Source organism: Pituophis catenifer, unplaced genomic scaffold (assembly GCF_029215685.1).
Source record: "Pituophis catenifer annectens isolate HBS135680 unplaced genomic scaffold, rPitCat1.0.hap2 SCAF_13, whole genome shotgun sequence".
NCBI lineage: Eukaryota > Metazoa > Chordata > Lepidosauria > Squamata > Colubridae > Pituophis > Pituophis catenifer.
This window is the reverse complement of record NW_027256893.1, coordinates 17,101,010-17,124,859: the sequence shown is the minus strand read 5'-3', so window position 1 is coordinate 17,124,859 and position 23,850 is coordinate 17,101,010. Positions and strand designations below refer to the sequence as shown.

Here is a 23,850-nt window from a genome sequence, read left to right as displayed (position 1 = left end):
ATCAGTTCAATTAGGAAAAGTCTATTTGCTGTCAATGTCTATATCTCATACCAAAAGAACGCACCAGTTCATAAACAAATCAAGGCTCTCTCTTCCCCCCCCCCACCCCAGCTTTCAACAGAACACATTAGAACGCCTTTGAATTATACACAAAGAATTCAAAACAACAACAGCGAAGCAAAATCTCAAATCTTTTGGTTTGGTTTGGTTTTATTTCCAACTTCCAGACTGAATTTGGACGGTTATTCTTTCATAGCAGTCATAATATTACGACTTTTGTCTTTTACTCTTAGCATTTGTTAAAAAAAAATATAAATGCATTTAGATATTATCTTTATTGGGGGTTTAAACTTGCATTGGATTCTATCTGTAGAGTTCCCAATAGAGTTGATGGTATTTCCCTTTGATGTTGGCAAAAATACTAAAACTTCTATTTTTTTAAAAAAAAACAAAATTAGGATCGCTTAGAATATACTGAATTAATTAGCCATGGTATCCAAACACTATCATCTTCATACCCATTCATTTACCCTTATGAAAGATATAGTGACTCTGTGAATGAGATGGGCCTTTCTTAAATATGACAAATGAAATAAGAAAGAAAGAAAGAAAGAAAGAAAGAAAGAAAGAAAGAAAGAAAGAAAGAAAGAAAGAAAGAAAGAAAGAGAAGGAAGGAAGAAAAGGATAGGAGGAAGGAAGGAAGGAAGGAAGGAAGGAAGGAAGGAAGGAAGGAAGGAAGGAAGGAAGGAAGGAAACTTCTGAGCTTGCTGTAGGACATTCTACAAGCAGGGATATCCAACCTTGGCAACTTTAAGATCTGTGAACTTCCAACTCTCAGAATTCCCCAGCCAATATGGCTGGCTGGGGAATTCTGGGAGTTGAAGTCCAGAAGACTTAAAGTTGCCAAGATTGGACACCCTTTTTCTATAGTGATAATTTTAATCTTCCAAAAGAGCTGCCTCTATTATATTTTACATATTATTTATTTGGCCAAGTGTGATTAGGCACACAAGGAATTTGTCTTCCTTGTCGTTCAGTGTACTCACAAAACAACAACAGCATCAAAATATAATGATACTAAATACTAAATACTAATAATACTAAATACTAAATACTAATAATACTAAATACTAAATAATAATAATACTAAAATAATACTAAATACTAATTATTGCTCATAATTACCAAATAAAGGAAAATTCAAGGGGATATAATAGGGGATAATTTCTGGCAATGATTACTTTTTTGTTTTTGATAATGTTCACACCCTTTCCTCCCATGCCTTCCCTTCAACATATTCAGCATTTTTCCCCCTGACTGTAATGTGTTTCAAATAGTGGGATTGCATTTTTTTTCAGGCAGCAAATTTCTCCTTTGTTATGCAAGAACCTCAATAAATGAAACTTTAATATAATTCTGTGTACAAAGCTATGCAGACATAAAAATCAACCATGCATAGAAACCACTGCTGTCTGGGAAGTTTGTTTTTTTAAATCTTATAAAAAATAAAACCCTTAGCGTTTTTTTAAAAAAAGAAACTCAAAAGTCTATCATCTTTTTAAAAGGAAAAACATAACTAACACTGTGAAATGGCAATTACTACACCCACCCTTATCCAAAGTTATTTTTAAAGACTGTTTCATCTTCTTTATCTGGGATAAATCAACACAATTCACCCCATTTTGGGGGAATCAGCATTGCAGTGTGCTTTTGACACAGGCAATCCTTAGCAAATCAAAACTCTCGTTTATCACCAAAACCTGCGTTCAATTTTAGAGTTAGAGGCTAGAATTGTTTGTGGAATGGATGGGTTACAATGGCTTGAAAGGCCTCGATCGTGGATGCTCAGACCTCTGACATCTGAATGGTTATTTTTTTTCCCCTAGGATCAGTCAACACCTTGAATCATAAACTCAAAGCAAGGGCTTGTGTAACAAGAGAGAGAGAGAGAGAGAGAGAGAGAGAGAGGGAGGGAGGGAGGGAGGGAGGGAGGGAGAGGGAGAGGGAGGGAGGGAGGGAGAGAGAGAGAGAGAGAGAGAGAGAGAGAGAGAGAGAGAGAGAGAGAGAGAGAGAGAGAGAGAGAGAACAATGGATGGATGGATAGATGGATGGATGGATGGACAGACGGACGTCTCACCCAAAATAACCAAAGTTGCTATGTTATGTGAATGCTGGCCTTAGGTCTTTCTTTGTTCTGATTTAAGCATGAAGCAGAAACTGAGGGTCATTCATGGATTCATTGGGTGTATAGGGCCACTAGAGGTGGAGCTCTCGCCTCACAATCAGGAGACTGTGAGTTCGATCCTAGGTAGAGGCAGATCTTTCTCTCTCTGGGCACAATGAGAATATATCTGCTGAATAAAACTCTGCATTGGCGACAGGAAAGGCATCTGGCTAGTAAACACTCACCTCCATTCAGTTGCCCCAACTCCACCCTGATGCGAGGGATTATGGGGTCATTATAAGAAAAAAAAATTGGGGGTGTAGGGCCACCCAACTCAAACAGTGTAACTCTAGGCAATGTACAACCAAAACAAAACATAATAATAAAAAAAAAGTTAACCATACAATGTTGAAACAAACTTAAGAGTAGAGCATGCAAAATCAAACATGATAATTAAAAAGCAAAAACAGGATTCATCGTCTTATGAACCAGGATCAAAGGCATCACTGCCTACTAGTCGCTTGTATACAGTGGATGGAAGTTATGTCCTGATAGCTCCATGAAAACTATAATATATACGCATAAAACTAATTGTTTGATCTGCCCAAACAATGCTCAGAGAGGTGAAGTTAGGAGAAGACAAATATTTACTTACTTATTTATATGTAGTTGTGTGGCTGCAAAGAAGGCGATATGTAACTGAGAACCAATATATAATGGGATCTGATCATTCTTTCCTATTTTGCTTTGGTCTCGGTCTTCTGTTCAATTCTTGCTCCACTGTAACATAGTCAGAAAAAGGGAACACAAATGATGAGCAGACTAGATACCAAAACATCTGCAGGAAGATTGAAGGAAACCAAAGTTTGGTTTTGGAAAAAAAGACAGCTAAGAAGGCATATGATAGCCCTTTTCAAATACTTCTATGGAAAAGTTTAACCAGATTCCTGAATATAAGGAAGCAAACATTCAAAGCTACTTTGAAGGCCAATTTCTTGACCTCTTTTGAATTTCCTTTTAAACTTTGATCAATTTTCCAAAACTACCAAGAGCCTTGGTAGTACAGTGGTCTAAAGCACCCTGTTATTAAGACCAGCTGCCTTCAATTACTGCAGGTTCGAATCTCGCCAGGCTCAAGGTTGACTCAGCCTTCCATCCTTTCTAAGGTAGGTGAAATGAGGACCCAGTTTGTGGGGGCAATAAGCTGGCTTTGTATAAATATACAAAAGGATGAAGGCTATTGCTTAGCGCATTGTAAGCCGCCCTGAGTCTCCGGAGAAGGGCGGCATATAAATCAAATAATAATAAAAAAAAACATGGTGGCACTTCTTTTCTTTTTATAGAGACAAGGATGGGTTTTTTTTTTAAAGGGATTATTGCTTACCAAAATATATATCAATTCTATGAAAGCAGAGCTGACATGTATTCTGGTAGAGTCCGTAAACTCTAAGTACCTTTTAGGTCATCTTTATTTATTTTATTTGTCAACAAGTACAAGGAAACAAGTAACAGTATAGACATAGACATGGACACATGAAAAAAAATTGGCACAAATAAAAGGATGTAAATAGGCAAAACATAGCCATAAACACATAGAATGATTACATATAAATGGGGACAGTAGGACAGAGATGGTAGGCACGCTGGTGCGCTTATGCATGGCCCCTTTACGGACCTCTTAAGAAACATGTAAGGTCCACGGTAGACAGTTTAAGGTAAAAGGTATGGGGGTTAGAGAGACTAACAACAGGATCAGGTAGAGTGTTCCAGACGTTTACTATTCTATTGCAGAAGTCATATTTCCTACAATCAAGATTAGAGCGAATTACATTGAGTTTGAATCTATTGATAGCCCTTGTGTTATTACGGTTGAAATTAAAGTACTCATTTACAGTAGGACATTATGGTAAATAATCTTGTGTACTAAGCTTAGGTTGGAACGTAGACGGCGTAATTCAAGCCTAAAATTTCAAGCCTGGTGGGATAGGGAATTTTATTTCGAGCAGAGGATTTGAGTACTCTTCTAGTAAAATATCTCTGTAAAATATCATGCAGGGTTGGATTAAGCATTGATCCCTCATTCCTGTTGGAGGCAGAATTGGGAGGCCCACCTCTTCTTATGTTAATGACATCTTTTGATTAACAAGAACTTTGGAACAGTTTATGGCTGGGGAACCAATGTATGTCCTGCTGTTCAAAATCCATGCCATGGAATCCTATGGAGGACCACTTAACATGTCCTCCAACTCTTAGCGTCCCACTGTTGATGACCAATTGGAGAGTTGCTCAGTGGAAGAGGAGGGTGCAACTGAAAGGAAGTGAAACCAGGGGTGGTATTCACTTATCTTCACTACCGGTTCGGAAATGTGAGCGTGCACTTTCTGCGCATGCACAGTGTCAAAAACGGGACGTGATTACATCTGGGAGAGTGGGTGGAGCCTCCCGCAGCCGCCGCTACCGATTCGCCCGATCCGGATAGTACTGTCTTGAGTACCACCACTGAGTGAAACCCACGGCCTGGGAGAATCAACAAAAGCGATTCCTGTTCACTAGCCTATTGCTCTTACTTAAAAGAGGCCATAATTTGGGATGGTTGCACACTCAATCATATGTAAGGCTTCAGAATGCGCAGGCTTTTTTTTTTTTTTTTTTTGAGGCCAGATGGTGCCGTGTGCTTTACTGCTTATTCCTTCTGCGGCTTCTCATATGCACGGCTGATGTGCATCCTGAATTCTTTGTGTCTTGCTAAAATCTCTAATCTAAAACAGGCAATCAAGCACAGAGACGGCGATTCAGAAAGCACAGCCGTAGCTTTTAAAGAAAGAGGTGGAAGGGAGGGTGGGTGGAAGGAGGTGAACAAATCAGCAGTTAAGAAGCAGATGTTTGCTGGGGAAAAAAACAAAACAAAACAAAACGCAGAGGTTATCAGAAATAGCAAAATTGGGACAAATATATACAATTAGGCAACCTCACATATTTCTGTCCCAGACAAGGTGACTATTGATTGAAGATTCCTGAGTAATCTTCTGGAACAAGATCGTACAGACGGAGATGCCCAAGGAGAGACACAAGTACGCAGGCGTACACGTAGGCAAACACAATTTGAAAAGAGATTCCTTTTCATACTTTTTATATTGCTTTACTCAGGAAACATATTACACCGTCGGGCGGCTACACAATTTCAGCCTCGGTTCCTTTTTATTTATTTATTTGTTTATTTGGCATTGATATCCATTTGGAAGCAAGGCCACCTTCGGAGCGCAATTGCCTTGACGGAGAGGAAGGAAGGGACCAGGGGAAAAAACAAACAAATAAATAAAAGAGTCGTTATAAAAATTCTCCATCTCTCTCTCCATTTCTCTCTCCATCTCCCTCTCCCCCCCCTCTCTCACTCACTTTCTCTTTTCCCTCCTTCCCCATTTTTTTTAAACGATCTTTGCTTTCTTTACATATTTTTTATTTTATTCCATAGCTGGCATTTCTGCTTCTGAAAGCATCTGAAAGTCATTAGAGATTCTCCAGTCTATCAGGTGCTGATATAAAAGAGCTGAGCAGGATTCGAAGCAAGACATGGGGCATTTTTCTCCTATGGTGTGTATGAGTATGGGTGTGCGCATCACTGAAGAGCAAATCCAAAACATTCGGCAAATGAATGATATTAGCAACACCGATAATAATGTGAAAAGCCTGCTTCTTTTCCTTTCCCCCCCCCTCCCTCCTCTCCTGAGCACTCGCTTCCTCCCTCGTTTCTAAGAGAATGGCTTTGCCGGCGGACGTGGGTGAAACAGTTTTACTCACAGATGGTAGTTCTGGCATCAGATGGAATTTATATAACAGTAATTCTGATACTCTGCCAAAATACTACTGAAAACACCAGGGAGATAGTACGAGGCAAGTCATGTGGCTTTGCCAAGCTTGTTGTGGGAAGGTTTCTTTCTTTCTTTCTTTTTTCTTTTTTGGAGTAGGGGGAGGGGGGTTGTAGGGAGGAGGAGGAGGAGGAGGGAGAGGAAAAAAATCCCTTTCACATTCTCCTTTTTTTTTTTTTTTTTTTGGTATGTTATGGTTTTAGCCTAAAGGGCCAGAAATGGCACTCAACTTTGCGATAAGCAAAAAATTGTCTCTCTCTGTCTCTCTTATAAGAGAGCTTCCCAGATGTTGAAGCTGCTGGCAGGAGATGGGGAAGAGGCAGAAGTGCCCTTACATGGCTTCTGAGGGTATCTCTGGCTTTACATGGATGAATGATGAGAAGGTTCAAAGATGGCGGCTGTAGTGTTTTCAAAGGAGAATGTTTTCCAGGGTACTAGGCTAAGTTCATTGACCTCTTCTGGCACAAGTCAATGAGGACTGATTTTTTACATCATCATCATCATCATCATGATTATTATGATTATTATGATTATTATGATTATTTAATCTTCAATTCATTTCACTGTCTGGGACTGGTAAAAACTTAACAGTTCAAGTCCTAACCAAGAACCTAAGAGCTATTAAGGTAACATCTGAGTATATAGGCAGTTCTGAGTAAGAGGTTTTTTTTTTGTTTTTTTTTTTTGCAAAGTCAGAATATTCAGGTCTGATAAGTTCAAAATTTCCATGTATCTAGGCAGCCCTTGGGGTATTGCTCCAAGGACTTCTTTTACTATTGGTATATCCATTGATTTCTTCCTCCACAGTCGCTGAACTTCAATTTGCAGATCACAGTATTTCATTGTTTTTTTTCCTAGTTGTTTCTCTTCAATTCATGTTTCATTAGGTATTATTATTATTATTATTATTATTATTATTATTATTATTATTATTTATCTCTTTTAGTCATTAAACATGAAACTCAGTCAACTGATCATTTAAAAATGTGACACAAATACCATTGACTGGTGCTAATGGTTAATATGGATTGCTGCCAGCATCCTAGGTATCAACCAAGTATCTTCTTAAAATATATGATATTCCAAGTAGCACAGTTTTTTGAAGTTCCGCTGGTGTTATTGCAGGAAGCTGCAATTTCTTGATGTGTTTTGTAAAATTCTTGGACATGGTACCAAGTGCCCCGGTGACAATGGGTATCACTGTTACGTGTTTCATCCATAATTGCGCACTTTCGATGGCCAGGTCGTGATATTTTGTGATGATGATGATGATGATGATGATGATGATGATGATGATGATGATCATCATCATCATCATCATCATCATCATCATCATCATCATCATTATCATTATGTGCACAACAATGTGAAATCACAGTTGCCAATTCCGTTAGTTGGCGTTAGTCTCCATATGCATTGAACTTTTCCTAAGAACCTGGTATTCCCAATATTATTATATCTTACAGCCTTCAGGCCACAGACCAGCACCAATACAGTGTTTCTTGACCAGCCTGTAGTAGAGATGCGTAGGTAGATCTCCTCAAAAACCAAAACATTGGATCTCGTCTCCATGTTGTATTATACTAAAGAGGAAGAGCGAAAGGCTTCAGACTTGAGGTGCCCCACACTATAGGAACTTTGACCTTGACCTCTCACCCTTCACCCACACCAACTGGGACTTGGCAGAGAGAAAGGAGGAGAAGCATTGTCTCGGCCTCTCAATATCCAAGGGCATCGTTCATTCCCGCAAGTCAAAATCACTCCTTGCTTTTCTTCAAAGGTCTTTTCATTCAGGCAAGGCAGATGTGGGCAACTTATTTGAAGGTTTCGTGTAACCTTCAGCCTTATTGCAAATGTCATTGGCAGGCAATTGGTGCAGAATAGCTAGGCAAAGAAAGGGCTGTTCCTTCTACTAGAGCAAATGGAATGAATTTAGGACACAATCAGTGGAGCCATCTTGGAGCTGAGACTCCAGATTCAATATTGCCTACAACCTTTTCTGAGAAATGGTTTATGGCACGGGAAAATATTCCAAAATCATTTGAAGAGAAACACATAGCCATATTATATGCTGTTACAACAAAACTTCTCCACTTGCCATTTCTTTGGGTTCTTCCAATGCGCCATAAAATCAGGGTCCGATCAGGTTTGAACTGAATACAGAATAAGGGAGTTGGAAGAGATCTTAGATGTCTTGAAGTCCAATTCTATGCTCGAGTAGGAGACCCTGTACCATTCTGACAAATGGTTGTCCAATGCCTTTCTGAAAACCTCAGTGATAGAACACCCAAAAGTTCCAGAGATAATCCACCAATTTGACTGGTTAATTGTTCTCACGGTCAGGAAATTTCTCTTTAATTCTAGGTTGGCTCTTTTCTTGATGAGTTTCCACCCGTTGCTTCTTGTCCTGCCCTCAGGTGCTTTGGAGAACGGGTCTATCCCCTCCTACATGTGACAGCACTCAAATATTGGAAGACTGCTCTCATGTCACCCCCAGCCCTTCCCTTTGTTAAACAAATTTAGTTCTGAAATGGATCTTTCTGTTTGCTATGCTGTGTCTACAAGAAAGCCTTTCCGGCTACGTTCCCGAGATGAGAAGAAGCAGTGAAGCATTATGAAGGTTTTATATTTTAAAATAGTTCAAATACGGCATGTTCTCTCTCTCTCTTTCTCCCCCTCCCTCCCTCCCTCCCTCCCTCCCTCCCTCTGTTAATCTAAGGGTAATTCTCAACATCTCCACCACATTTCGTTAAATGTTAAAAACCAGAATGAAGCTGCTTATTTGTTCTTCCCGTCCTTCTACCTGTGTTGTAAGAACCATTTCAACCATCCAGGAGACAGTGTTCCAATATCTCAGGGGTTCCCCCAAAGAAGAGGGAGTCAAGCTATTCTCCAAAGCACCTTAGGGTAGAACAAGAAGCAATGGGTGGAAACTAATCAAGGAGAGAAGCAACTTAGAACTAAGGAGAAATTTCCTGACAGTTAGAACAATTATTCAGTGGAATAATTGTGAATGCTCCAACACTGGAAGTGTTTAAGAAGATATTGGATAACCATTTGTCTGAAGTGGTGTAGGCTTTCCTACCTAAGCAGGGGGTTGGACTAGAAAACCTCCAAGGTCCCTTGCAACCTGTTATTCTAGTCTAGTCTAGTCTAGTCTAGTCTAGTCTAGTCTAGTCTAGTCTAGTCTAGTCTAGTCTAGTCTAGTCTAGTCTAATCTAGTCCTATTCTATTCTATTCTATTCTATTCTATTCTATTCTATTCTATTCTATTCTATTCTATTCTATTCTATTCTATTCTATTTCCTCAGACGCAAAAGTTACTCTTTTTGCTCTAGTTTGGCCAATAGAACTTTATAGAATATTGTTATTGAGTGAGCAGGATTTTTTTAACACCTCTTTGGTTATCCCTGGGAAACGTTCTCATCCTAAAAGCTCCTGAAAACTTTCATTATGGGAACGCAGTCAGTAGGAGCCATTTCAATGGGTCTACCAATAGGGGAGAGGGCTTAATCCCTCCTCCCCCTTTTGAAATGTATATTGTGAGACTCATAAAGCAGAATAGCTTCATCAAAGCCATTATTGTATATTGGACAAATGCATTTATTCAGCATTTTCCACCATCCATATTATTATGTTCCTGCTTTAGGGCCATTCTGGACTACTGGGTAATATATACAGTATTTGAGAATATTTGCTGCGCAGAATAAAAATATGCCAGAAGTTTATTGAAGAGAGGGGTGGGAAATCTAAATGCACAGCAGTAGTCACTAGGCATGTTATCGCTTGTTGTAATGTGGTGCCAGATTTGGAAAACGGGAACAGTTCCCAAAGACCTTCTTATTTACCATTATGCTTTTGAACTTCATCCCTGGCTTTGGGACACGGAATCACAGGTAGAAGTATCGATGTTCCCCTCACAAATGATAGGAAGTTGAGGAAAGGGTTGACCTACAAGGTGAATAAGTCATCCAAAATGTCTTGTTTAACTCCTTTTCTATGTACTGATCTCACCCTGTGAATTCCTCTATTGCGTATTTATTTCTTTTTGTTATTCCTTCAGATGGGCTAGCTAGACAGTTACAGATCTGTCTTGAAGATTTCTGTGAAACATTTGGTAATGAGTGCGTAACGGCTTACATTTCCCTTCTACCTCATACAGTCAGATTATTGATTTTGTTCTCACAGTTTGGAATTCTTATAGGAGAACCCATTTGTTGGTGTTTCCCTTCTAAAATTTCTTCAGGAACAGATGTACTAAATACATCTAGTACATCTAGATGTACTAGATGATGATGATGATGATATCTATTCATTCATGTCCATCTCTTAGTGATTCCATGGGCCAGGTCTCTCCACATCATCTGTGGTGACCTGATAGCAGTGTTCCAATATCTCAGGGGCTGCCACAAAGAAGAGGGAGTCCAACTATTCTCCAAAGCACCTGAGGGCAGGACAAGAAGCAATGGATGGAAACTAATCAAGGAGAGAAGCAACTTAGAACTAAGGAGAAATTTCCTGACAGTGAGAACAATTAATCAGTAGAACAACTTGCCTCCAGAGGTAGTGAATGCTCCAACACTGGAAGTTTTTTAGAAGAGATTGGATAACCATTTTCCTGAAATGGTGTAGGGTTTCCTGCCTAGGCAAGGGGTTGCACGAGAAGACCTCCAAGGTCCTTTCCAATTCTGTTATTCTATTCTATTCTATTCTATTCTATTCTATTCTATTCTATTCTATTCTATTCTATTCTATTCTATTCTATTCTATTCTATTCTATTCTAGTTGCTTTAAGTTTTTCTATGTTCTGGCTGGTGTCAGCTTTGAGGGTATTCTTTCTAATTTAGTTTATTGTCACTTCCTCAACTGTGCTGTTGATCAGATGTGTGGCTTCGTTCAGTGCCAGAATTCTCAACTGCATCCATGCTACTTGAAAAATTCTCTGCATTGAAATCCTCACCTCTAAAAAGCATGAGGAAAACTGGTTGATAGCATAGATGTTTTGTTCAAGTGATCTGTGCTGTTATAGGAACTTCCATTTGAGTTTCTGAAGTCACCTTACCTTGTGCCAAATCACTACTTAGCCATGTTTGATGCTTTTTTAGAAATGGGTAACCTGGTGCCTCCTAGCTATTTGTGACGATACATCCCACAGCTCTTTGCCTTGGGCAAATCACATTGATTTATGTGAACTTCAAAACATCTGGAAAGCAAATTGTGACTGAATGTTTTCCTTCTGGGACGAAACTTCCAAATAATTTTGAGTACTGCCAAAAAAGTCCTGATAATAACTAGAAGAAGAAAGAAAGAAAGAAAGAAAGAAAGAAAGAAAGAAAGAAAGAAAGAAAGAAAGAAAGAAAGAAAGAAAGAAAGAAAGAAAGAAACCTAGGGGGTAAATTTTGCATTTGTCCGCACGTTTCTAATTTATTTATTTTCTGGTTTACATTGTATTGAAAAGAAATACTGCTGCAAGAATAACCTACGCAAAAAATTGGAAGCAAGAAAAAATACCAAGTGAAACAGAAGTAATAGGGAAAATTTCAGAATGCGCTGAAATGGATAGGTTAACCAAAGAATTACAAGAAAGAGAAGAATCAGACTATTATAAAATATGGAATAATTGGTATAATTGGTTAAAAATCAGAAATATACAAAAAATATAGGGGAAATATTACCGATTTAAATATATATAAATAATAAAAAATGTTATTAGATTAAGGAGAGGTGAAGGAATATATCATAAGTAGAATTGTAAAACGTCACTCTGAAAAAATGCTTAAGAAGAAATTACACTCTTTTTGTGTATATGTTGTATAAATGGTTGTTGTGTATATGTTACGTATGTCTTTTTTTAATATTTATATTCAATAAAAACTACTTTTACATAAGAAAAGAAATAGATATCCTCTGGGCTTTGATTTATTGCCCCTTTGATAGCTTTTAATGCTTACGGCAGGACAATCCTTATTTCTTGGGTCTTTCTCTGAATCTTAGCATCAATGAATGTTTGCAAGTGTGATACGTTTTCTATTTGCATCTGCTTGTGCAAATAACATCCACACAAATACACAAAACAATAAAACACAGCATAGCGGGATGAGCAGAAGGCTTTTTGAGTAATGGGCTATTGGCATTTTTTCTTTGAAATTACCGTTTCTTGCTGTTTTGGGAGCGAGCCATGATTTTGCTGCTATTAGTACACCCGTAACAATCTGGAATTAATTCCTCATTTCAGCCATATGACTGTTCTAATGGTCTTTTTTACACTTCTGAACAAACCCTACATATGTGCCTTTTAATATGACAAAGATTAGGGTTTTTTTTCCTGGTGTAATGGGATCTGGAATTTGGACCCAGACCAGGTATTCATTATAAAAAAGTCAGAATTAATTTACCTTGACCATGGAGATAAACCACCTTTAATGTTGATTACCTTTACTGTCTCTCATATGTAGGTAATTTAGAATTTAGAATAACAGAGTTGGAAGGGACCTTGGAGGTCTTCTAGTCCAACCCCCTGCTTAGGCAGGAAACCCTACACCACTTCAGACAAATGGTTATCCAACATCTTCTTAAAAACTTCCAGTGTTGGAGCATTCACAACTTCTGGAGGCAAGTTGTTCCACTGATATTTCTTTGTTGTGCGTTAAAATAATGGCTGCTTATTGATACGAATAAATTAGTAAGTATTAGAATTACAGGAGGTGATCTGTTGAGTCTCATGAAAAATTGGATGCAATTCAGAGATGGATGTATGCCCTCGATTATTTTCTCCTCCATGAAGAATTTTCTCAGGTAGACCATTATGGATTCTGAAGATTCCCAAGAATACAATGAATTCTTTCATCAAAAGAAAGATCCATTGGTATAAATAATAGATCATGTTGATCAGAATGAATTTCAATTAGTCATCTAGCTATCTAAAATAGACAGATGCAATTATACATCAGTTCATGGGTGGTCAGTGACTGATAGCAACATAATTTTGGCAACTTTCATTGTAAACTTCATATTAGAACTTCCCTGCTACTTAACTTTGTTGTTGTTGTTGTTAGTTGCGAAGTCGTGTCCAACCCATCACAATCCCATGGACAATGTTCCTCCAGGCCTTCCTGTCCTCTACCATCCTCTTAAATCCATTTAAGCTCATGCCAACTGCTTCAGTGACTCCATCCAGCCACCTCATTCTCTGCTGTCCCATTCTTCTTTTGTCTTCAATTGTTCCCAGCATTAGGCTCTTCTCCAGTGAGTCCTTCCTTCTCATTAGGTAGCCAAAGTATTTGAGTTTCATCTTCAGGATCGGGCCTTCTAAAGAGCAGTCAGGGTTGATCTCCTCTAGGACTGACCAGTTTGATCGCCTTGCAGTCCAAGGGACTCACAGGAGTCTTCTCCAGCACCAGAGTTCAAAGGCCTCAATTCTTTGGCGCTCAGACTTTCTTATGGTCCAACTTTCACAACCATACATTGCAACTGGGAAAACCATAGCCTTGACTATACACACTTTTGTTGGCAGGGTGATGTCTCTGCTTTTTAATATGCTGTCTAGATTTGCCATGGCTTTCCTCCCCAGGAGCAAGCGTCTTTTAATTTCTTGGCTGTAGTCCCCATCTTGGAGCCCAGGAAAATAAAATCTCTCACTACTTAACTAGTAGTCATCAAATCATTTATGTAACTATAGTTGTAACAGCCTCTTTCTGACTCTTTATAAAAAATGGTCTTTCTATCTATCTGTCTGTCTGTCTGCCTTCCTGTCTATCTATGAGATGATGGATGGATGAATGAATGAATGGATGAAGATAGATTAAATAGATAAATATGAACTCCCTAATTATTTGGTTGTGCAGAATCAAGGACCTGAAATCTGCAAAGGGAACAATCTCGTATTCAAGAGTAGATAGGAAGAACTTAAGTCTTAAATACATTCTATATGCATTGTGAGTTCAATAATGCTGCCACTAAGAAAACATCAGATTATCACCTTAGATGTCTTTGGTATGTAAGTTTGAGACCTATACTTGTCTTAGTTCTGTTTAGCATCAGCACAAAGAGGCATGTTCTTTTTTCATGGCATCCATAATCTATGGATTATTGCACACATTATTTTGTCTAAAATGTCATATTTTTTTTTGCAAATCTTTTCTTGTAATCATATTTAAATCTGTAGTTCTGAGCTTCAAAATTCTGTCTCTGCTAGGATGAGTTTCTTACAAGCGTACAGCAATTGGAACTTCATCTTCAGACTGTGCCATTCTTAAATGTGATGCAATTTTGGGCTCAAAGAAAAGTATCAAATTATGTTTAAAAAGTGTGTGCATGTAAATAGATATTTAAATATGGATCACTGATCACTGATAAAAGCTGAAAGCAGGGATATTATTTACGTACCTCTTCGGTACATTCCCTGTGATGCTTAATTGCATTCACAAACCAGGGCAGATGAGACCTTCTTGAAATGATCAAAGGAATGTTTTTTTTTCTGAATTTATTTCTGAAGCAATCCACCTAAAATGGAAAAAGATGAATGAAATTGCTTTGAAAGGGCTATGACCGAATGTGTCAAGTAAACAGCCATGACTTCTTGCTAGGATGTGGAATTGTTGGGGAAGGGTCTTTCTTTAAAACAGAAACTCCATTTTGGAAAGAGAGTTGGGCAAGGGCATGCCTTCCGTGCACGCGCTTTGCACATCCGTGCACCTTCCTTGCATGTGCCCGATCTTGAAAAGGTGGCAAATAGGATGGCATTACACCAGGGCGGGTGGGCAGGTAGGCGGGCTCACTGCTATAGGTTCGCCCAAACTGGTATGAATCGGTACAAACCGGCTGAATAGCACCTCTGCTTCTCATGTTTGCGTAGTCCCCTGATGCTTGGACTTTCTGTAGACTCATAATCTACTGCTGATTTCCCTTCCAGCAGGGGTCCCTAACTCTCGGTCCATGGAATGGTACCAGTCCATGGCATGCCAGAAACCGGACCACACAAACAAGCGAAGCTCTACCCTCGTGATGTAGGCAGCACGCGACACCACACACAGCCCTCGGGTCCCCAGAAAGACCTCTCTCCACGGAACCAGTCCCTGGTGCCCAAAAGGTTGTGGGGATGCTGCCTTACAGTCTCTTCCAAATGGCTGGAACATAACATCCTAGCTACTCTATATGTGATCTACTACGTCTTGAAAAATAGGAGCCCACAGCTCCCCAACTACCATCTGATAAAAATGGTATAAATTACTTGCCTCCTTATCTATGCCTGGTTATTTTAAGATCTTGCAGCCCACAACCAGTTTTGAGCAGTAATTAATGGCCGGTGTTACCCAGGAGAAATGGGCACTCTGCTCTGGCCCCTAGTTACGAGACAATTGCAGATTGTTGTTATCTTCCATAACACAGAAGATCTCCAGGAATATTTTTTTTTTTTATCCCCTTTTCTTGTGCGAACTGGTGCTTCAACAACGCACCACACTTCTATCGCTCTTCTACTTTTTGACCCTCACTGCGTATACATATCTATATATTATTCATACCGGATTAAAAATTGATGTGCTCTTTACCGCTGTGGCAGAGCACAGTGACAATACAAATTAAGTTATTGTGTACTTAACTTTTCACAATGTGAAATTTGATGGCCCCCCAAAAAATTGGGGATAGGAAAAAAAAAACAACAACAACCGAGTGGAGAGTTAATGCTTTCCTGCTCATTTAAGACAGTCAAATTAATCAGCAACAACTGCCATACATTTGTGCAGACAGTTGTCTTCGGATGCCTTTGTAACGTGGGTGGGGGAATGTGAAATTACCAATGCTGAAGTCTTAAGGATACTTCTTGGGAAAATATGGGGCTCAATTCCAAGTAGAGGTGCAAAGGAAAACATTTAGGGTTATGATAAAGTACTGCTTAGTTATCTGACCCTCCCACTTCCCCCCCAAAAAAACTTCTGGGTAAATGCTTAACAAATTACAGCTAATCTGGAATAATGTTTGCTCTTGATTAAGCCTGCTCACTCAATGGTAGTCACTGGCATCAATTAGCTAGATCTAGAAGGCTGGAAATAAATATTGAAAAATACAAATAGAAAACAAAAATTGCTTTTTAGAGCAGGCCACCAAAAGAGGGTCGGGTAAATTTTTAATCCATAGTGGAACTTTATTTGCACTTTGTTTATTAAGTTGCTGAGTCGTGCATTTTGGATGAGTTGTAGACGTAGAAGTTTATTTTAATTTCTAAGCCTATTCCAAGACTGAAAACATCTCCAAAATAACCACAACATCAGATGAGTCCAATTGGATCAGCCCCCACCCCCCAACTACAAAAACTAGATATATTAATACTACAGTTCAGATGTAGTGAAGGATGGGAGGGAATTTGAGAGCCTTGGTGGCACAGCAGACTAAAGTGCTGTTAAGTAACACCAGCTGCCTGCAATTACTGCAAGTTCAAATCTCACCAGGCTCAAGGTTGACTCAGCCTTCCATCCAACTGTTTATGATGTTACTTTCCCCATGTTCTTTTGAAACTATATTTGTATTTTGGTCTGTGACCGCAAATAAAAGTCATTATTATTATTTCACTTTATTATGATATAACCTTCATAACCATACTCAACTTTAATAATGAGAAAACTGTAATTCGGTGAAAAATGAATTAACATATGAATGAAAGCAGATGAAATGGAAATGAATCAGAAATAGACAACTTCTTATCCTAAAGCCAAGAGATCAATCAATCAATCAAAACGGAGCTGGAAGGGACCTTCAAGGTCTTCTAGTCCAACCCCCTTCTCAAGCAGGAGACCCTGTACCATTTCAGACAAGTGACTGTCCAGTCTCTTCTTAAAAACCTTCAGTGATTCAGCACCCACAACTTTTGATGACAAGCTGTTCCACTAGTTATTTGTTCTGTTAGGAAGCTTCTCCTTAATTCCAGGTTGGTTCTCCCCTTGATTAGTTTCCATCCATCAAGATATCACCTTTGGAAAGAGTAAAAAATGGTGTATGGTTGCATAAGCTTGGCAAGCCATAGTTTAACATGGAGTTGTTCCCTGTCTGTTTTGGAGATGGACATGCAGTTCACAAAAGGCACTAATTCTTCCTTTTTCAAGAAAATTCCATCCATGGAACAATTTCATCTAGGAAGAACTTTTATAACCTTTATAACGGCTTGCCTTCAGAAGTTGGGGATGCTCCATCACTGGAGGCTTTTAAGAAGAGGCTGGACAGTCACTTGTCTGAAATGATATACGTAGGGTGTCCTACCTGAGCGAAGGGTTGGACTAGAATATCTCCAAGGTCCCTTCTCTCTCTTATTTTGTTATGTTAAGCTCCAGCTTGCTAAGCTTATGTGTATCACCTTGAGCTCCTGAATGAAAAGACGGAATAGGAACAGTGGTGAGATTCTGCTGGTTTAACAACCGGTTCGGTGATCGCATATTTCAGTCGCTCATTGAGTCATTATTGAGTCTGTCATCTGCACCTCTATAACTGTCTGGTTTGGTTCTGCAACCCAACAAGATAGACACAGACTTCAGAGGGTAATTAGAACTGCAGAAAAAACAATGGCTACCAACCTGCCTTCCATTGAGGACCTGTATACTGCACGAGTCAAAAAGAGGGCTGTGAAAATATCTACAGACCCCCTCGCATCCTGGACATAAACTGTTTCAACTCCTACCCTCAAAACGACACTATAGAACACTGCACATCAAGACAACTAGACACAAGAACAGTTTTTTCCCGAACGCCATCACTCTGCTAAACAAATAATTCCCTCCACACTGTCAAACTATTTACTAAGTCTGCTTTACTATTAATCTTCTCATCATTCCCACCACCCATCTCCTTCCACTTATGACTGTATGGCTATAACTTTGTTGCTTGGATCCTTATGATTTATATTTATTGTTTCCTGATTATTTGTTCCCTATGACTATCATTAAGTATTGTACCTTATGATTCTTGACGAACGGATCTTTTCTTTTATGTACACTGAGAGCGTATGCACCAAGACAAATTCCTTTTGTGTCCAATCACACTTGGCCAATACAAAAAAAAAAAAAAGCTATTCTATTCATGTGAAGTTTTGATTAAACTAAACTTCCGTGTTAACTTCTGGGGACTAACACAGCTGAGGTGTGGCAATCCACTCTGCCGCACGAATCAGCTAAGAGGATAAGGTAAGTAAGGCACATAGGGGTGGGTGGGCGGGCCCAGCTGATCGTCGGAGCGAACCGGTTCACTCCCAGCTGATCGTCAGAGTTACCGGTACACACAAATCGGTCCGAACCGGCTGAATCCCACCACTGAATAGGAATCAAATAAATATAGAAGTGAGGAGGTTCATTCTTCTCTGTAACATAGTTGTGAAGGATATGCTTCCCTGCATCTGCGCAGAGAGCCCAAGAAGGAACAAAGGCAGATAACTCTTCCTCATGTGTGGGAAATAGATCGGGTTGTCCAATAGCCTTGGCGTTTTATGTAGATGGTCAGGCATATTTATTTATTCATTCATTTCAGCAAATTAAAGTAAGCTAAGTGCATTTGACCTCAGATGGCCCCGGTTTAAGTTAATTTGAGAGACAAAGCTTATAATGTTCCGGTAAAACACTTCAACCAGCTTCCCAGCATAGTTGAAATTGAAATGTGATTGCTGAAACATAACCTCTCAAGCCAGATACATGAATTTTTAGGCTGGCCCAGAATAATCTCAAAGAAAATGTGGTCCAGGCGAGAAGCAAACATACGAAAGGACTGCACTGTGCATTAGAACATAGCTCTTTGTCTTCCTGCACAGACAATTTCTATCTATCCGGGGACAAAGAAATTGGAGGTGGCAAAACCATTTTACCGAATGATTTTCAGGAAGAAGAGAAATTCTACAATAGCTCTCAAAGATTAAGTACGTTATTAGTAGTACATCTGGCATAGCTTTTTTTTTTTCTTCTTCTTTCTCCCAGGATTGTGAGCCAGGGAAATTTGTGTTTCTTCACAACACTTTTTGGATAAGCTCAGCACAAGCCAAACCCATGCTAAATTAGCGTAGAAATGTCCATAGTGTTATGGTCTTTGCTTTCCTACCGTTTGCATTTTTGAATGTTGCAGTGTGTTACTGGTTGGCTTTATTGCTCTCTACTTTGGGATTACTTCTTGGTTAGAATTGTCTCGAAGGTTCTTGTAACAATAAACTGACAGTGTTGCATGTGGAAAAGACCCTGATGTAGGGAAAGATTGAATGCCAAAGGAGAAGGGGGTGGTAGAGGATGGGATGGTTAGATAATATCACTTGACGCAATGAACCTGAATTTGGGCAAACTCTGGGGGACTGCGGAGGACAAGGGAAGCTGGCATGCTGTGGTCTATGGGATTGTGAAGAGTTGGTCATGATTTAGCTAACTGAATAACAACAAAACATGATGGTCTCTGTACCCCATTGTCCACCTGGCATGGTAGCCATCAGTTAGATGCATCTTCCAGTTTCCTTCCTGATTAATGGGTGTCATGGAAGGGAGGGGCAAGGATCAAGCATGGCTGCAAAGTGAGAATGTCCCTAAACCATGATATGGATGCTTACTTTTGTCTGCCATAGAGAACCCAAACCCCAAAGGAGAAGGCAGAGGGTGAGATGGTGAGATTGACACAATAGACATGAATTTGGGTCAACTCGGAGGGACAGGGGAGGACAGAGGGGGTCTAGCGTGCTATGGCCCATGGGATCAGACGCAACTTAGTGACTGAATGACAACAATTAAAGCTGCATGTGAAACTGAGGACCTGAGTGAAGAGGGGACAGGCAGACAGTGGCCATGTATAAACCTAGACTAAGAAGCAATGATCAGCTAAAAAAAAATAGGTGTATGAAAACAGAGAGACTCTATTCTACACTCTTCCTCTACAGAATAGTAAAAAAAAAAAAATGTGAGCATCAACTAATCTGATCTTTGTCTGTTGCACAGGTCACAGGCCTTTCCAGTGCAGATACTGCCCTTACAGTGCCTCTCAGAAGGGAAATCTGAAGACCCACGTTCTCTGTGTCCATCGCATGCCTTTTGACAATAGCCAGTACCCTGATCGCAGGTTCAAGCGCTCCAGAGTTGACTCCGAGACTTCCGGGACTTTAGAAGAACCTTCCGCCGTCAAACCCGGCAGCTCAGCGGAATTAACCGAGGAAGGCAGCAAGTCTCACGAATAAATGCAACCGGACCGCTCAAACTTTCTGCACTGCAATATTTACTTTACAGTCTTACGACACGCATTGGAATCACAGAATGCGGGCTTAAAATAGCCTTCCGTGGACAGCCTTTCCTTCCACTTGTGCAAATGCTCAGAAGCGTATGTATGGTGTGGGGGGGAAGCAGGATGGGGGCATCCGTTCTTTGAAAATGGCTGTTCGCCGGTTAGCCGGCGACCAATACTTCCAACCAAGTAAGTGGCCCTCAAATGAGTGTATCCTCACACCCTCAAAATTGAGGACATTGCAAGATTTTTAGAAAGAAAGAAAGAAAGAAAGAAAGAAAGAAAGAAAGAAAGAAAGAAAGAAAGAAAGAAAGAAAGAAAGAAAGAAAGAAAGAAAGAAAGAAAGGACATTTCCAATGTGAATATGGATGGGTTGGCTTTTTTCCCCCCAGCAATAGTGCTCTTACCAGGAACAATAAAATGGATACCATTGGATATCGATTTCCCATGGCCTTGAAGATGGTGGGAATGTGTATGTGTGTGTGTGAGGGGTTGTGTTTTCAGTGCTGAAAACACCTTTTTAATATGACACCAACTGCTGTCATTTGCCTAGCATAATAATGAGACGTGTGGGTTGACTGAAATGGTGCCAGGCTGACCGGAGCTGTCACTGCAGAGAAAATCAATTTGGCTGCACTACAGGAGAAATTCTAGATTGTCCATAAGCCACGGTCAGTCCTGACCTATATTGAAAAGGATTGTGCTTTTACGTTTTAATTTTCAAAAGATACACAATGACACACACACAGGCAGACCTACAGACACACCCACCGACAGCCGACCAGATAAATTAGTGGAATTTAGAGTGGGGGAAAAAATATTTTAACCAATAAGAAGCTGTTGATCTATTGTATACTTTCTTTGGGGCTGGGGTGTGATTCCACCTCCCCCCAACTCAACCTGCGTATTGATGGGAAAATGTTTTTTTCCTCCTCCTTCTTGTCTTGTTCCTTTGTAACAAAATAGGTTGCTAGAGAGGGATTTAGGGATGTCTCTTAAAAAACATACTTGTTAGGGCAACTAGTTAGCCTTATTTAGAGGAGAGATCAGTGCAGATAACTAGTTCTTCCATAAAAAAACTTGAATGAAGAAGTCCCACATCAGATTCGTTTTCATAGAGGCTTATTTCTTCTTGTCAATAAGCAGTTTGGTATTTTGAGAAAGGTTTTTGGGATTATTGGTTTGTTTTTTGAGAAGAAAATTTCCCAACCATTTGATTCTGAACTATGAATTTTGTCTTGGCTGAAAAGAAAAAAAAAAAAAGAACAAAAATGTATGGAGGGGAAGGGTTAGAAATATTTCTTGTTTTTTCTAAGGGAGGGGAAAGGTATGTTCTATATTTTTTGCAAATTTTAGCTTTTTCTACTAATTGGCCCCTCCAAATTGAATCCTGTTGCTTCTCATCTAAGAAGCTTTGGGTGTAATTTTAATAGAAGTCTTCAATGGACAGGGGGGAAAAAAACAAAGGGAAAGAAAGAAGAAAGAATTAAGCAAGACAGTTATAAGTTATTTACGGCTTCAGTTGGAATGACAAAATTATGGAGCCTTTTCAGGCAGTTCCTTTGTGAAGGGGTGCAATTGATGTTGTTCCCAATGACAGACACAAGTATTCATTTCTCCTCAAAACAAAATCGTTCAGGAAAGAAAGAAAGAAAGAAAGAAAGAAAGAAAGAAAGAAAGAAAGAAAGAAAGAAAGAAAGAAAGAAAGAAAGATGATATATCCTTGGAGGCTAAGGAGCACAGATTAAAACACAAGAGCCTTAAAAGACACTCCCCAAACAGCAAAAATGTAAATAAAATTCGTAGCAGTCCTGAGACTGAGAAAGTAAAGGGGGGGGGGAGAGAAAGAAGAAAAGAAAGTTCTCAGGTTAATAAGGAATATTATTTGCAAATTGTTGTCAGAAAAATGAAATCAAATACAACTGACACCCATCCTACTGAAACTCCAGTTAAACTGAGGTTGCCTTGCATAGCTCCTGTGGTAAAGGGCAAGCTGTTTTTTTTTTTTTTCTCATTTTAGCTTTGATTTTGATTTGTTTTTTTTTTTCCTAGTCTAGTTCTCACTGCCTTACTTAAATCGAGTCGATCGACTGAATGCAACTGTTTCTTACGATCCCAAGGAAAGGATCGCGGTGTAAACAGAGGACTTTCTGACTGTAGTAAGCTTTAGGGTTTTAACTGCACTACTGTGTTTGGTGACTGTGATTCGGTCGCTTGCTTTCTTCGTGTCTTTGACGCCTTCAGTATCTTAGCGAGAAAAACAAAAAGAGGGAATAGAATAATAATAATAATTTTTTTAAAAAATCCCACATTCCATTTTCTTGCACTTTTTTGCAGCTCCTTTCATGGTTTCTGAGCATTTTCAGATACGACAGGCAATAATTCTGTTTGTGACACTGGAAACTTTACTTCCTGTTCTTTGTGATGTGTGTGTTGAATCCACTTAGTCTGGTGCTACTGTCCTCATCGTTTTTTGCCTCCGACGTTCCCCCATTTTTTTCCCACCCTGGAACATTTGTAACTTGGAATACAAACGAGTGACAGGAGCAGTGAAATACCGTCAGCTTCTGAATATCATCATGCTTCTCATATCTAAACATGTCAAGTTTTTTCCTCTGTAACTTCTGTAGTCTGTGATATTGGTCAAAATACTGTCTACATTCCTAAGCAAAAGAAAAAGTATATATATATATATATATATATATCTTGGAGAGATTCTGAGATTGATAGAGTAGAGGGTTTTGTTGCTATGCTTGTAACAATTAGGAAAAAAAAAACCTTTGTATTTAAAGTTTATTCTTGGTCATTATTTATTATTATAAGACATCAGTTGACAGAACTTTATTCTGGTATAGAAGTATTAAAAGTTGTTTCCCCTTGCCAGAAAATGACTGTTTTTATTTTATTTTCTTTCTGCTGTTAGAATAAAAATGTCTTTGAAGCAGTACAGTTTTATCCAGTGTTTTACGCAATAAAACTTCTGCCTCTGGGGAAATAAAGAGAAGGGTTTTTTTTTTCCCCTCCCAACTTCTTTATGTTTATTAGAAAGTCACAGTTTTCCTTTCGCTTCTGTTTTGTATGATTTGGGAAAAAGGTAGGTAACAGTCAAGTCACAGTTGGGCCATTCAGTGACTTGCAAACTGTTCTATCATTTTTTTCCCCCAGAATAAATCTATACAATATCTAAATCCGTCTCTTTATATAACAGGCACATAGTTATATCTTCATTAAAAGATTGTTGAAATTGTAGTACACGGTAACAATTTTTGCAACGCTGCGTCTGTATTACAGGAAAAAGAAATTGGATATTTCTGACATTGACAATTTTATGTAAAAGATACGTTTAGCTTTTGAAAATAAGGGGGTTGCTGTGCTGTTGCAGATAAATTAAACTCCCATCCATTGTAAAGTAATCTACGATGATAGAAAGTTGTAAAATCTTAGAGGCAGCTCACTTTTTTCCCTCATTTATCCTATACGTAGTCTGATTCAGTGATGGCTAACCTTTTTGCCAGGAGGGGGAACGGGGGGTGGGGTCACACGCACGTGTGCCCTCACCCATAATTCTATGCGCCCTGCCCTAACACATGCACGTGT

The 23,850-nt window shown here is 39.2% G+C and overlaps 1 protein-coding gene across 1 annotated transcript in view; it reads left to right on the top strand.

Moving 5' to 3' along the window:
- Positions 1–20,229, top strand: part of ZNF536 (zinc finger protein 536) — a 232,030-nt gene extending 211,801 nt beyond the window's left edge. The window contains exon 4 of the mRNA XM_070952958.1: positions 19,974–20,229. Within this exon, the coding sequence (XP_070809059.1) occupies positions 19,974–20,209 (236 nt within the window). The 3' untranslated portion in view covers positions 20,210–20,229. The remainder of the gene's footprint in view (positions 1–19,973) is intronic.
- The last annotated feature ends 3,621 nt before the right edge of the window (positions 20,230–23,850 follow it).